Consider the following 15,341-nt stretch of genomic DNA (forward strand, 5'->3'; position numbering starts at 1 on the left):
GGGTCTCCTAGGTTCTCTACACCTATGCTGCTATGTATGATAATCAATGTAACTGTATTTATGTATACCTGAAAAAACTTACTTACTAACCTGAGGACTCAAGTTATTTATATGTCGTGATATGAAGCCAAGGATTCTGTTCGCTTACTGCAAACATTTATGCACTGTTGTCTTGGTTTTAGATTACTGCTAACCAGAACTCCTAAATCTTTTTTGCAATCAGTAATATTAAGATCTGCATTATTTAGTTATTTATTTTCCTGTCCAACACTTACAACTTTACATTTCTCCAAACACTGCATCTGTCCATTCAAATCATCCTGAAGTGCTCTAATGTCCTTGCCAGAATGAATGCAATGGCCTATTCTGGTGTCATCAGCAAACTTGCTTATGTCACTATTTATTCCTTCATCTATGTTGTTTATGTAAATTGTGAACAGCAAAAGACCCAACACTGACCCCTGTGGAACACCACTCATGACACACCCCCACTCTAATTTCTCCCCATTTATGCAAGCTCTCTGCTGCCTATCTGTCAAACATGCCTCTCCTATTCCATATGCCTTAATTTTCCTCAATAACCTCTAATGTGGAACTCTATCTAAAGCCTTCCTGAAGTTCATATACACAATATCATATTCATACCATTATCTACCTCCTCAAATACCTCGGTGAAAAAATTTAATAAATTCATAAGGCAGGAATGCCCCTTTGTAAAACCATATTGAGATTCATTAATCAATTTATGATGATAAATTAGACACATGTGCAACTCTTGGGTATCTTTATTGAGGAAACATTTCGCCACACAGTGGCTTCATCAGTCCATACGTAGGAGAAACTTGAAGAACAGGAGGAGAATGAGGTAATCAGTCCCTCAACCTTGAGTCGATGTGTTCAGTCCATTCTATTCAAGATTGATGGACTGAACACATCGACTCAAGGTTGAGGGACTGATTACCTCATTCTCCTCCTGTTCTTCAAGTTTCTCCTACGTATGGACTGATGAAGCCACTGTTTGGCGAAACGTTTCCTCAATAAAGATACCCAAGAGTTGCACATGTGTCAAATTTATCAACATGTCGGTTCTCTGAACCATTCATCTACAAATCAATTTATGCCTTTCAAGATGGTTATGAATTGCCTTGGCAATTATTGATTCCATAAATTTTCCCACAATGGAGGTTAGGCTTATTGGTCTATAGTTCGATGCTAAGGACCTATCTCCAAACTATACTAGTTTGTAGTGATATGTTGAAAAGATTAGCCAAAGGTTTGCTAAGTTCCTCCTTACATTCCTTTAAACCCCTTGCAAACAATTCATCAGGACCTGGGGATTTGTTAGGTTTTAATTTATCTATTTGTTTGAGGACCATGTCACTAGTGACCCTAATTGTACATAGACCCTAAATGTACATAGTTTATTTTCCTCCTGCTCTACATAATTTATTTCTGGAATTTTGCTAGTATCTTCCTGCATAAAAACCTGAAAGAAAGTAAGTGTTAAAAATTCTACACATTACCTTATCACTGTCAGTTAGCTGACCCGAGAAACTTTTGAGTTGGCCTATTTTGTCCCTAATCGTACCTCTATATACCTGAAAGAAACCTTTCGGATTAGTCTTCAAATTCCTTGCAACTTTAACCTCAATCTTTTTTTTGCTTTTCTTATTCCCTTTTTTATTTCTCTCTTTAGCTGAATATATTGCTTTCTTAACTGCCCCTCCCATCTTCTGATTTGCCTATACATGTATATGCCTTTCTTTTGACCAATGAGATGTTTTAATCTATTCTTTACCCATTTAGAATCATTTTCTTATTATCTAATTTCCCTATTTGGAACATAAGTTGTCTGAGCAGTTAGAACTATTCTCTGAAAAATGTCATATTAGCAACCATCACCACCAATCTGACCCACTGTCAGGTCATTTCAGTTCAGCCTACCCAGGAAATTTCTCAGTCCTATGAATTAGGTATAATAAGCTACAGCACTTATAAATTTTTCAAACATGCCCTAAACACAAGTGTCTTGCCAATTTACAGATTGGTAACCTCCTCAACTGGTAGGCTGACCTATGGAGAAAATTCTCCAGGAAGTGGATTTCAGCCCACTCAGCCCTTTGAGGGACTTTAGGGGCTCAGCCAGAGGGGCTGATAGCCTCTGTTGCTTCTGCATAAACAGTTTAATTACACTGGACCCCCGGTTATCAGCCGGTTCTGTTATCGGCCAACTCGGTTATCGGCCGGTTTTTCAGCACCCGGTTATCGGCCGTTTGGGACACGTCCATCCGCCGGCTGGGGCCACTTGAGCATCAGTTTGGCTTTGTCTCTCAGTGGCTGAGGAAGCTTCTGCTCATACATCCAAACATTTTGCTTGTTTTCCATTGTTTTTAGTTTTTTTTTTTTGCAGTGCAAGTGTGAAATAAGTAACCATGACTCCAAAGAAAGTTCCTCTGGTAAAGAAAGTGTGAAACACCATGGAATTTAAGCATGAAGTGATAGAAAAGCTTGAAAGTGGTATGAAGGTGGTGGGACTTGCCAGGATGTACAGCAAGAATAAATCAACAATTACATCCATCCTGGCAAAGAAAGAACAAATCAAAGATGCTAATGTTGCAAAAGGAGTAGCTTTTCTACCTAAACAAAGGCCACCAATAATGGAAGAGATGAAAAGTTATTATTATTGTGGATTAAGGAAAAAGAATTAGTGGGAGACAGTGTTGTGGAGTCTATTGTTTGTGAGAAGGCAAGGCAGTTGCATGAGGATCTTGCAAAGAAAATGCCTGGAACAAGTGCTGCAGTTTGTGAATTTAGGGCCAGCAAAGGATGGTTTGATAGATTTAAGAAGCGTAGTGGCATACACAGTGTTGTAAGGCATGGTGAGGCTGCAAGTTCTGACAAATGTGCGGCTGAAAAGTATGTTCACAAATTCCAGGACTATGTAAAGGCTGAAGGATTCAAACCCCAACAAGTGTTCAATTGTGATGAAACAGGCCTGTCTTGGAAGAAAATGCCAAACAGGACCTACATTAAAGAGGTGTGTGTGCAATGTGGACTAGGGTGCAAGCTTTTGTAGAGAAACACCACCCTGACAAAGCTGAAACAAGCCATATCTGCAACATGTTTAGTGACAAAACCCTGTCCCACTTCAAGGAAATCTTAAAGAGATGCCAGAAACAGAGCACTCTGGACAGTTATTTTGTGAGACAGGGGTCCAGCGACTCTCAAGCTGGTCCTAGTGGCATTAAAAGACAGAAGGGAAGTAAATTCGCCGATGACTATGAGCAAATTCGCCGATGACACAAAGATAGGTAGGATAATTGATTCAAACGTAGATGTTATGGAACTTCAGGAGGATTTAAACAAACTCTATTCTTGGTCAGAAAAGTGGCAGATGCAGTTCAATGTAGATAAATGCAAGGTTCTGAAGCTTGGGAGTGCCCATAACCCTAGTACTTATAAGTTAAATGATGTAGAACTTAGCCATACAGATTGCGAAAAGGACTTGGGGGTTATGGTGAGCAGCAACCTTAAACCAAGACAGCAATGCTTAAGCGTACGTAATAAGGCAAATAGATTACTGGGATTTATATCAAGAAGTGTAAGCAACAGAAGTCCAGAGGTCATACTGCAGCTTTATACATCATTAGTAAGGCCTCACCTAGATTATGCAGCTCAGTTCTGGTCTCCATATTACAGAATGGACATAAATTCATTAGAAAACATTCAGCGTAGGATGACTAAATTAATACATAGCATTAGAAATCTTCCTTATGAAGAAAGATTGAAGACTCTTAAGTTACATTCACTTGTTAGACGAAGAATGAGGGGAGACCTGATCGAAGTGTATAAGTAGAAGATAGGTATTAATAAAGGGGATATTAATAAGGTCTTGAGGATGTCTCTCCAAGAGAGAACCCGCAGTAATGGATTTAAATTAGATAAGTTCAGATTTAGAAAGGACATAGGAAAGTATTGGTTTGGAAATAGGGTAGTTGATGAGTGGAACAGTCTACCCAGTTGGGTTATTGAGGCTGGGACTTTGGGTAGTTTCAAATTTAGGTTGGATAAGTACATGAGTGGGAGGGGTTGGATTTGAGTGGGACTTTCACATCAGAGCTTATTTCTTGGGTGGCATTGAAAATTGGGTTGGGCAAATGTTTTGTTAGTGGGATGAATTGTAAAGGACCTGCCTAGTATGGGCCAACAGGCCTCCTGCAGTGTTCCTCCTTTCTTATGTTCTTATGTTCTTAAGGCTTTACTGCCTAAAGTCTTTATGGAGGGGGATTCCCCTTCCAAATACTAACTCCTCCGTATCTTCCAGAAGTCAGCATTAGCCTTCAATAAAGGTATGTAACACTTACATAATTGTTAAAAAAATTGTTTTTGTGAATATTTTTGTTCGGAACGGATTAATTGTATTTCCATTAATTCTTGTGGGAAATATTAATTCAGTTTTCGGCCATTTCGGTTATCGCCTGACCTTCTGGAACGGATTACGACCGATAACCGGGGTCCACTGTAGTTCTATATGCAGCTACCAGCATGTACCAGATCATAGTCAGGTCACCTCCTTTTGCACCACAGTGTTCTTTGCAATATGAGTGACTGTGAAATGAGAAAGAGTACCTAGTCTAAAATTCTCAAAATGGCACCCCGCCCCCATCTTATACAACTTACCTGACTAATGGGCTCGCATTCCACTTTGATGTTGTCCCCAACCTGGTCCTCGTCTACGAGTCTAATGCCCGGCAGGACAGTACTACCCAGAGCAGCATCTTCACCAACCATGGCCTCATATGGTGTCTGCCAAGGAAGTTAAGGTTAGCTTAGGTAATGCTGTCAGAAAACAGGACAAGTGTTTCCTGATGCGCGTCTTAGTTACGTGATGACCCACCTCTGGAGCTTTTGTTCATCTGACAGAGGCCTTCCACTGGCTTACCAGTCCACCCCCTTTAAAAATTAACTTGAAAGGGTTAGTACCATAAATTTCTCTTATAGAAATAACATTCAACATCGTTAAAATTAATTAAATTAAACGTGGAATTTTAAGACCATTCATACCAAATCATTCACCCCATAACTGTCCAAACATTGATCTACGTTGTTACTGCTAGCACTCCAAACGTAGATTTAAGTTTTATTTTTCATGCCTCCAAATTTGACATGATAGGGCAGGCAGGTGGGCGGGCGGGCAGGCGCTCACTCTGTATCTCTGTCTCTATCTCTTTGTCTCTCTCTCTGCCTGAACCGCTCATAAACCAGAATCAAGGACAAAGTAAGTTTATTTATTTAGGCACGGTACACACAAGTACAACTGTCATACAGTGTAAATTACTTAGGATACCTGGGGTTTACCTGGAGAGGGATTTGGGGGTCAACGCCCCCATGGCCCGGTCTGGAACCAGGTCTCATGGTGGATCAGGGTCTGATCAACCAGGCTGTTACTGCTGGCCGCATGCAAGTTGACGTACGAACCACAGCCCGGTTGGTCAGGTACTGACTTTAGGTGCCTGTCCAGTGCCTTCTTGAAGACAGCCAGGGGTCTATTGGTAATCCCCCTTATGTATGCTGGCAGGCAATTGAACAGTCTTGGGCCCCGGACACTTATTGTGTTCTCTCAAAGTACTCGTGGCACCCCTGCTTTTCATCAGGGAAATGTTGCATCTCCTGCCGAGTCTTTTGCTTTCATATGGAGTGATTTTCATGTGCAGGTTTGGTACCAATCCCTCCAGCACCTTCCAAGTGTATATTATCATGTATCTCTCTTGCCTGTGTTCCAGGGAATACAGATCAAGGACCTTCAACCATTCCCAGTAGTTTAGGTGCATTATTGCACTTGTGTGTGTCGTAAAAGTTCTTTGTACACTCTCCAGGTCTGCAATGTCGCCAGCGTTGATGGGGGCCATTAGTGTACAGCAGTATTCCAGCCTAGAGAGCACAAGCGATTTGAAGAGAATCATCATGGACTTGGCGTCCCTAGTTTTGAAGGTTCTCATTATCCATCCTATCATTTTCCTAGCAGATGAGGTAGATACATTGTTGTGGTCTTTGAAGGCGAGATCCTCTGACAATATCACTCCCAGGTCCTTCACATTACTTTTTTGCTCTATTGTATGGTTAGGGTATTGTAGGGTTAGGATAACCCCAAAAAAGACAGTGCTATACTGTGCTTGTAGACATGATGCATAAGCATGACTGGCAACTAATACACATTTCCACTTGTTCAGGAATCAGACATGACAATCCTGTCTCTCTGAGAGAGAGACACAGGCAGACAGAGGTAAACAGACAGAGCTAGACAGACATGTTTATGTGTAAAAGTCAGAACATAAAAAAAAACATGCCAAGGTTTACTGGGAGCAGTGCACATTCAGCAATACTAAGTGCACCATCAGCAGTGTAGAGTGACACTCTTGTCTGACACCATGCTTAGGTGTTTCATACTCCAGTACTTCAAAAAATATTGCTGGGGCCTACAAATAATTTGCATTTATTTCTGGACAATATTATGTGACCAAGACAGGTGAAAATGTTCACCTGTCAGTGGGTTTGTGACTATTTGATTACTATTTCAGTACCTAACATTAGTGCCAAAACAGATATAAAATCACAAGAACTGCTATAAATTGTAATTATCAGAACATAAAAATTACGTAAATTAAAAAAAATGAGGAAAAAAGGTATATCTGCAATATTACAGCAAGCAACAAGACTCCATATTTCTGACAGGTGAGCATCCAGTTCCAAAAAAAAAAATTTGGGGTCTTATTACATACAGAAAATTGCCTTCTTTTTTTTAATTAAATATTTTTTTTTTAAATATTCGTAGTTCTGCCAGTGAAGACGTAGATCAACGTTAGGACAGTTTGTAAAGGACGAAATTGTAGTTCCTATGCAAATTAAATAAGGCTTATTAAGAGACGAGAAGAATCATGAGAAATACTTAAGATTAACTATTGGTCGAGTACTATCAAAGTTCCAAAACTATACTGGTAAGAGAAACGTGGACTTACCTGAAGGAATTTGGGAGAGTTATCATTGGTGTCGAGGACAATGAGAGAGATGGGCACACGGACGACATTATTCTCAGCTCCTCCCTTCACCTCATCTTCCACCGTCACCACCAGACGTAATGTGTCATTTTGCTGGGGGATAAACACACAAAATAACAAAATGTGTCTTCATCATCCATGAATTAAGGTTATATAGTTCACGACTACTAGTCAGCGGAACCTAGGCATTAGTTTGACCTAGTACAGTCAGGTCCCGCTTTACAGCGTTTCGCTAATACAGCGATTTTCAATTATATCCCGGAACCTAACCTGCTGTAGAAGCGGGACCCTCCTGTAGTTAGCAGGTATTACAAGGATTGCAATGGAAGTCACCTTGACATTTTTTGGGGCGGTTATCGATGATAAGTTACACATATATTGACTAAAGAGTCACAATGCCATGGCTAGAATAATACATAAATAACATGAACCTAAGTACCTAATGAACAAAGTTAAAAATCTCCAACAGAGTCCATCACAATTGCTATATATCCCACGAGCAGTGAATAACCCACACATAGAAATATATATATATATATATATATATATATATATATATATATATATATATATATATATATATATATATATTATTATTATTTTTTTTTTTTATCACACTGGCCGATTCCCACCAAGGCAGGGTGGCCCGAAAAAGAAAAACTTTCACCATCATTCACTCCATCACTGTCTTGCCAGAAGGGTGCTTTACACTACAGTTTTTAAAACTGCAACATTAACACCCCTCCTTCAGAGTGCAGGCACTGTACTTCCCATCTCCAGGACTCAAGTCCGGCCTGCCGGTTTCCCTGAATCCCTTCATAAATGTTACTTTGCTCACACTCCAACAGCACGTCAAGTATTAAAAACCATTTGTCTCCATTCACTCCTATCAAACACGCTCACGCATGCCTGCTGGAAGTCCAAGCCCCTCGCACACAAAACCTCCTTTACCCCCTCCCTCCAACCCTTCCTAGGCCGACCCCTACCCCGCCTTCCTTCCACTACAGACTGATACACTCTTGAAGTCATTCTGTTTCGCTCCATTCTCTCTACATGTCCGAACCACCTCAACAACCCTTCCTCAGCCCTCTGGACAACAGTTTTGGTAATCCCGCACCTCCTCCTAACTTCCAAACTACGAATTCTCTGCATTATATTCACACCACACATTGCCCTCAGACATGACATCTCCACTGCCTCCAGCCTTCTCCTCGCTGCAACATTCATCACCCACGCTTCACACCCATATAAGAGCGTTGGTAAAACTATACTCTCATACATTCCCCTCTTTGCCTCCAAGGACAAAGTTCTTTGTCTCCACAGACTCCTAAGTGCACCACTCACTCTTTTTCCCTCATCAATTCTATGATTCACCTCATCTTTCATAGACCCATCTGCTGACACGTCCACTCCCAAATATCTGAATACGTTCACCTCCTCCATACTCTCTCCCTCCAATCTGATATTCAATCTTTCATCACCTAATCTTTTTGTTATCCTCATAACCTTACTCTTTCCTGTATTCACCTTTAATTTTCTTCTTTTGCACACCCTACCAAATTCATCCACCAATCTCTGCAACTTCTCTTCAGAATCTCCCAAGAGCACAGTGTCATCAGCAAAGAGCAGCTGTGACAACTCCCACTTTGTGTGTGATTCTTTATCTTTTAACTCCACGCCTCTTGCCAAGACCCTCGCATTTACTTCTCTTACAACCCCATCTATAAATATATTAAACAACCACGGTGACATCACACATCCTTGTCTAAGGCCTACTTTTACTGGGAAAAAATTTCCCTCTTTCCTACATACTCTAACTAATATATATATAATATATATATATATATATATATATATATATATATATATATATATTATATATATATATATACTTGATGCTTTTCCATGTTATATTCATTGCTCAAATCTTCCCCACTACCATTCATATACTGGTGGACCTTCCTCACATTCCTCAGTCTTACAATCTTTCACTACAACCTTCCATTCTCTTCAGTCTTACAACCTTCAATCATTTTGTATTCCACCGACACCTAAGCACTTGTTGCTGATGAACCTTTAATGGAATACCTGACGATACCTTCAGTGCCCTGCTGAAGTACTACTGTAGTCTCCCAGCTCAGACTGACACTACTGTAGTCTCCCAGCTCAGACTGACACTACTGAAGTCTCCCAGCTCAGACTGACACTACTGAAGTCTCCCAGCTCAGACTGACACTACTGAAGTCTCCCAGCTCAGACTGACACTACTGAAGTCTCCCAGCTCAGACTGACACTACTGAAGTCTCCCAGCTCAGACTGACACTACTGAAGTCTCCCAGCTCAGACTGACACTACTGAAGTCTCCCAGCTCAGACTGACACTACTGAAGTCTCCCAGCTCAGACTGACACTACTGAAGTCTCCCAGCTCAGACTGACACTACTGAAGTCTCCCAGCTCAGACTGACACTACTGAAGTCTCCCAGCTCAAACTGACACTACTGAAGTCTCCCAGCTCAGACTGACACTACTGAAGTCTCCCAGCTCAAACTGACACTACTGAAGTCTCCCAGCTCAGACTGACACTACTGTAGTCTCCCAGCTCAGACTGACACTACTGAAGTCTCCCAGCTCAGACTGACACTACTGAAGTCTCCCAGCTCAGACTGACACTACTGAAGTCTCCCAGTTCATGCTGACACTACTGAAGTCTGCCAGCTCAGACTGACAGATTTCAACACTGTATGTAACACATCCTTCATGATGGAATATGACAGGTACAAATAGTTAGCTTTGGTTCCCACTGTGTAACTATCATACAGAATAGAGTAGCAGCACACTGTTGTGTCTAATTTTGCTAAATTAAAAAAAAAAAATTGTATTCCACTGTCCAATGATTCACTGTACGTTCCATTCTCCTATTTCTTCTTCTATTCATTCATTTGTCCTTCCGTTCACTCATTCCTTCTTCCATTTGCTCATTCTTTCCTTCACGCATTCCTCCCTTCATTAATCTTTCCCTGAGCGACTTTAACGCTAGGTATACACGAGACCCACCCTGACCCATCCTGTGTGACGTAACATGACAGGGAATAAACATGGCTAGCTTTTGTGCCCACCATACAACTGTCCCATACAACTGTCTCATACAACAGTGTATCCAGTTCTCATAGTAACAAGAGCAACAAAAATCAAGAGCATTTGAACCCACCTCTCGGTCCAGTGGCTTCGCGACGGTAACGATGCCGGTGTCCGGATCCACCCGGAGTCGGTCGGAGCCGCTCATGCCGAAAGTGACGGGCCCTCCCTCAGGATCCGAAGCCTTCAAGGTGTACACCGCCGCCCCTACGGGCGTGTCCTCGCTTACTACGTGAAGGTTCATGTCAGCGGTGAACGAAGGCGGCAGGTTGGCCCACACACCTGGAAATAAACTCGAGAAGTTTAAACAATACTCCAAACTGTCGCTCGGCTGGCGGCGGAAGCAGTTATGGACTGAGTGTACTTACATATGTGAATGTTGCCTGTGTACTTACATAATTGTGGTTTCAGGGGTCGAGACTCAGCTCCAGGCCCCGCCTCTTCACTGATCGCTACTAGGTCCTCTAGTGTCGTCAGGCCGATTTCCCTTAAATGTAGACAGCCTGTACTGTCTGCACAGACAGCCTATGCTGTCTGCCAGCTTAGTTCATATTTTGCGCAACTAAGGTGCTGCCCTCTGGGCCTGCCCAAAGTCAGTGGGACACTGGACCCACACGCTCTCACTCACTCAGCGGCCTAGCAGCAAGACACAAGTCCTACTAGCTCTCTCCCTCGTGGGCACGGCCCTACCGGGCCATGGGCACAACACACAAGTCTGTGTACCCACCAAGACTTTGCAAATGAAGTAAGAAGCCTCCGAAGACGCTTTTCACTGAACACCCTCCCCGCTTTCAGCTCACCAAATAAACTCGTTATATAACCTTTCTTTAGCCTTGTTGCAAACCTTTGCACTTTCTCTAATTTCTTGACGTGCTTGACTAGGTGTGGGTTCCAAACTGATGCTGCATACTACAGTGTGGGCTTGACTTATACGGTGTATAGTGTCTTGAACGATCCCTTACTAAGGTATCGGAACTCTATTCTCAGGTTTGCCAGGCGCCCATATGCTGCAGCAGTTAGTTACCATTTTGTCCTAGGCACATGTCGATTAGACACTAGGCCTGTGTAGACAGCCTGTACTGTCTGCACAGACAGCCCATGCTGTCTGCCAGCTTAGTTCATATTTCGCGCCACTCAGGTGCTGCCATCTATAGGCCTTGCCACTTCAGTATGCCCAGACTTGCCTCGCTCTCACTCACTCACACAGCGGCCTGGCATCAACACACAAGTACTCCCAGCTCTCTCTCGTGGGCATGGCCCTGCCCGGGCCATGGGCACAAACACACAAGCCTGTGTAACCCACCACTACTTAACAATAAAGTAAGAAGCCTCCGAAGACGTATATCATTCACAACCCGCTACAGCCTACCAAACAACTTCGTTATAAATGGTGACAGCGGTGCTTGCAGAAGTTGTGTTTGCCGGGAGAGAGGGAGTAAGAGGTATGAAGTCATCTTCACTTCATCACCCTACACAAGAAGCATCCGTCTCTCAACGAGTTATCCTGATGTCGTGTCTGCACGTTTGAGCATCCAGACACAGGTACAAGCAGGATCCAGCCGAAATTTGCCGAAATTCTCCGAGAATTGTGAGTGGCGTCACAGTGACCCCACGCTACAGCGTCCCAGCGTCTCACGCTACAGTGTCCCACGCTGTTTCTCAAGTCACGTGTTCAGCGTCACTTGTATGTTGCTGTTGTTGTTCAGCTCAGCACAGCTGTTTCAGCAAGCCAGAGGTGAGTTTTGTGGTGATTTCTGCGTCCAGTGTGAGCTTCTCCACGTGGTTGTGGGTGGAGGAGGAGGAGGAATGGCTAGATGCTCGCCCTGCCATACACTCACCACGCTCCTAGCCTACCATACACCACTCACCACTGCCCACTCCCTCTGCTGTGTTTTCTGCTGTCTTTCGTATGAATTCATTGCCAGTGCTGTGTATCCGAGTGCCCGAGGCCACTCGAAGCTACGTGGATCACGACGTCATGTGGGTGTGGCCGATGTCACGTAGACCTACAAAGCCACGTGAGTTACCAGATGTCCCAGGCCACATGCTGTGGTCTGCTGCCCGCATCACATCGACGCCACCCACGATGCTGCCCGACTTCATGACGTCACGATGTCTGCCTGACGTCACCCGAGATGTCTGCTGACGTCACCCACGATGCTGCCCGACTTCATGACGTCACGATGTCTGCTGACGTCACCTCACGATGTCTGCCTGACGTCACCTCGAGATGTCTTCTGACGTCACCTCGAGATGTCTTCTGACGTCACCTCACGATGTCTTCTGACGTCACCTCACGATGTCTGCCTGACGTCACCTCACGATGTCTGCTGACGTCACTGCTGCTGACGTCACCTTGCGACATCACGCCTGACATCACATGATGTCACATCGAGTGTTCTAGTAATTATTTCAGTATTATCGAGAAGATTGAGAGAAGATATATGTCGTGTGTTAATTAATTCCTCTCAGTCAGTGTTCTCACATTTTAGTATGTCTTAGTCAGTTTTATGCGCAGAAAAGCATCATTTGCTAGTTAAGCCATGTTGTACCGTATGTACAGCGGTGTGTTTGTAAGTTTTCCGTGTGTCCAGTGAGGTCTGTGGTCAGACCCTTGAGTTGTACCACTAAGTCACCCGTGACCAGTGTGTTTGACAGCTGATTACTCAGCCCTGAGCGTACGAGCCCTCTTGTACAGAAAGCTTTTATGCTCGTCGCTCGTGATGTTCGTAGAATCGTACCTGCTACGATTCCCATCGAGATTTGTTTCACTTCACCTCCAGACCTTCAGAGTGCAGTTATATGTAGAGAAACAAGTCTGGGGACGCTTAGACTACCCTCTGCTATAACTCCAGCTGTCGAGAGATGATACTCGTCAAGCCGCAGCCAGCCCTGTCGCCAGGCGCTGTGTCAGCCTCGTGTCACAAGCTTCAGTGAGCAGCCTGCACAAAGAAGATGTCACTTTGACTGCTAGCTCTCTCACTGCAGTCTGGTGTATGATGTTACGACTCCCAGATGTTTCGCCCAGTCGTCTCTGCCACGACTCGCTCCACAACTCGCTCCACGCTCGCCGGCAGTGATAGCCCAGCGACAGTACCAGTCGAGAAGTGTCCTCCTGAGTCGCTTGCCAGAAGTCCTGCCCAGTTGCCGAGTTTTGTCGACGCCTCACTCGAGGGCACCAGCATGTCGTGCCCTAGGTTGAGTGAAAACCTGCAGCGACTCCTACGATGTCTGCTTCACCGTTCCAGAGGAGACCGTACCCTGTTACGTCACAGCTCAGCCGCAGCGATGTCTCCCGTGTTGCAGTATCTGTCCAGACGCAGGAAGGCGTGCAGTGATGCCCTTCGACGCTCATTGCCTATGACCACGATGTTCAGCACGCCCCACATGTTTTTTTCTTCCCTCCCTGTAGGAAGTTTTTTTTTCCCATGTCCATATGTATATATATGTTTTTATTTTGTGTTCTGTGCCCTGTTCTTACGAGAGAGAGACCGAGTTTCTTTTACTACCAGTATTGTCGCGTCGGGACGACGCGCGGTAGGTGGCCGAGCGTATGTAGACAGCCTGTACTGTCTGCACAGACAGCCCATGCTGTCTGCCAGCTTAGTTCATATTTCGCGCCACTCAGGTGCTGCCATCTATAGGCCTTGCCACTTCAGTATGCCCAGACTTGCCTCGCTCTCACTCACTCACACAGCGGCCTGGCATCAACACACAAGTACTCCCAGCTCTCTCTCGTGGGCATGGCCCTGCCCGGGCCATGGGCACAAACACACAAGCCTGTGGAACCCAACACTAGTTATCAATAAAGAAGCCTCCGAAGAAGTATATCATTTACTACCCGCTTGCAGCTCACCAAACAACATCGTTATACCTGTTGTGTGTGTGTGTGTGTGTGTGTGTGTGTGTGTGTGTGTGTGTGTGTACTCACCTAGTTGAGGTTGCAGGGGTCGAGTCCAAGCTCCTGGCCCTGTGTGTGTGTGTGTGTGTGTGTATGTATCTATGTATGTGTGTATGCGTGTGTGTGTGTGTGTGTGTGTACTCACCTATTTGTGGTTGCAGGGGTCGAGTCACAGCTCCTGGCCCCACCTCTTCGCTGATTGCTACTAGGTCCTCTCTCTCCCTGCCCCATGAGCTCTATCATACCTCGCCTTAAAACTATGTATGGTTCCCGCCTCCACTACGTCACTTTCTAGGCTATTCCACGGCCTGACTACTCTATGACTGAAGAAATACTTCCTAACATCCCTTTGATTCATCTGAGTCTTCAACTTCCAATTGTGACCTCTTGTGTCTGTGTCCCTTCTCTGGAACATCCCATCTTTGTCCACCTTGTCTATTCCGCGCAGTATTTTATATGTCGTTATCATGTCTCCCCTGACCCTCCTGTCCTCCAGTGTCGTCAGGCCGATTTCCCTCAACCTTTCTTCGTAGGACAATCCCCGTAGCTCTGGGACTAGTCTTGTTGCAAACCTTTGCACTTTCTCTAATTTCTTGACGTGCTTGACTAGGTGTGGATTCCAAACTGGTGCTGCATACTCCAGTATGGGTCTGACGTAAATGGTATACAGAGTCTTAAACGAATCCTTACTGAGGTATCGGAACGCTATCCGTAGGTTTGCCAGGCGCCCGTATGCTGCAGCAGTTATCTGACTGATGTGCACCTCAGGAGATATGCTCGGTGTTATGCTCACCTCCAGATCTTTTTCCTTGAGTGAGGTTTGCAGTCTTTGGCCATCTAAACTATATTGTGTCTGCGGTCTTCTTTGCCCTTCCCCAATCTTCATGACTTTGCATTTGGCAGGGTTAAATTCAAGGAGCCAGTTGCTGGACCAGGCTTGTAGCCTGTCCAGGTCTCTTTGTAGTCCTGCCTGATCCTCATCCGATTTGATTCTTCTCATTAACTTCGCATCATCTGCAAACAAGGACACTTCTGAGTCTATCCCTTCCGTTATGTCGTTCAAATATACCAAGAAGAGCACAGGTCCCAAGACTGACCCCTGTGGAACCCCGCTTGTCACAGGCGCCCACTCTGACACCTCGTCGCGTACCATGACTCGTTGTTGCCTCCCTGCCAGGTATTCTCTGATCCATTGCAGTGCCTTTCCTGTTGTGTGTGCCTGATCCTCTAGCTTTTGCAGTAACCTCTT

The 15,341-nt window shown here is 44.4% G+C and overlaps 1 protein-coding gene across 1 annotated transcript in view; it reads right to left on the reverse strand.

The window, feature by feature from the left end:
- Cad87A (cadherin 87A) overlaps window positions 1-15,341 on the reverse strand; it is a 134,775-nt gene that overhangs the window by 47,514 nt on the left and 71,920 nt on the right. Inside the window, exons 3-5 of the mRNA XM_070088566.1 lie at window positions 10,265-10,473; window positions 7,017-7,148; window positions 4,681-4,806 (exon numbers count right to left, since the gene is read on the reverse strand). Of these exons, the coding sequence (XP_069944667.1) occupies window positions 4,681-4,806; window positions 7,017-7,148; window positions 10,265-10,473 (467 nt within the window). The remainder of the gene's footprint in view (window positions 1-4,680; window positions 4,807-7,016; window positions 7,149-10,264; window positions 10,474-15,341) is intronic.

This window comes from Cherax quadricarinatus, chromosome 25, assembly GCF_038502225.1.
Source record: "Cherax quadricarinatus isolate ZL_2023a chromosome 25, ASM3850222v1, whole genome shotgun sequence".
In the NCBI taxonomy this organism is placed as follows: Eukaryota; Metazoa; Arthropoda; class Malacostraca; order Decapoda; family Parastacidae; genus Cherax; species Cherax quadricarinatus.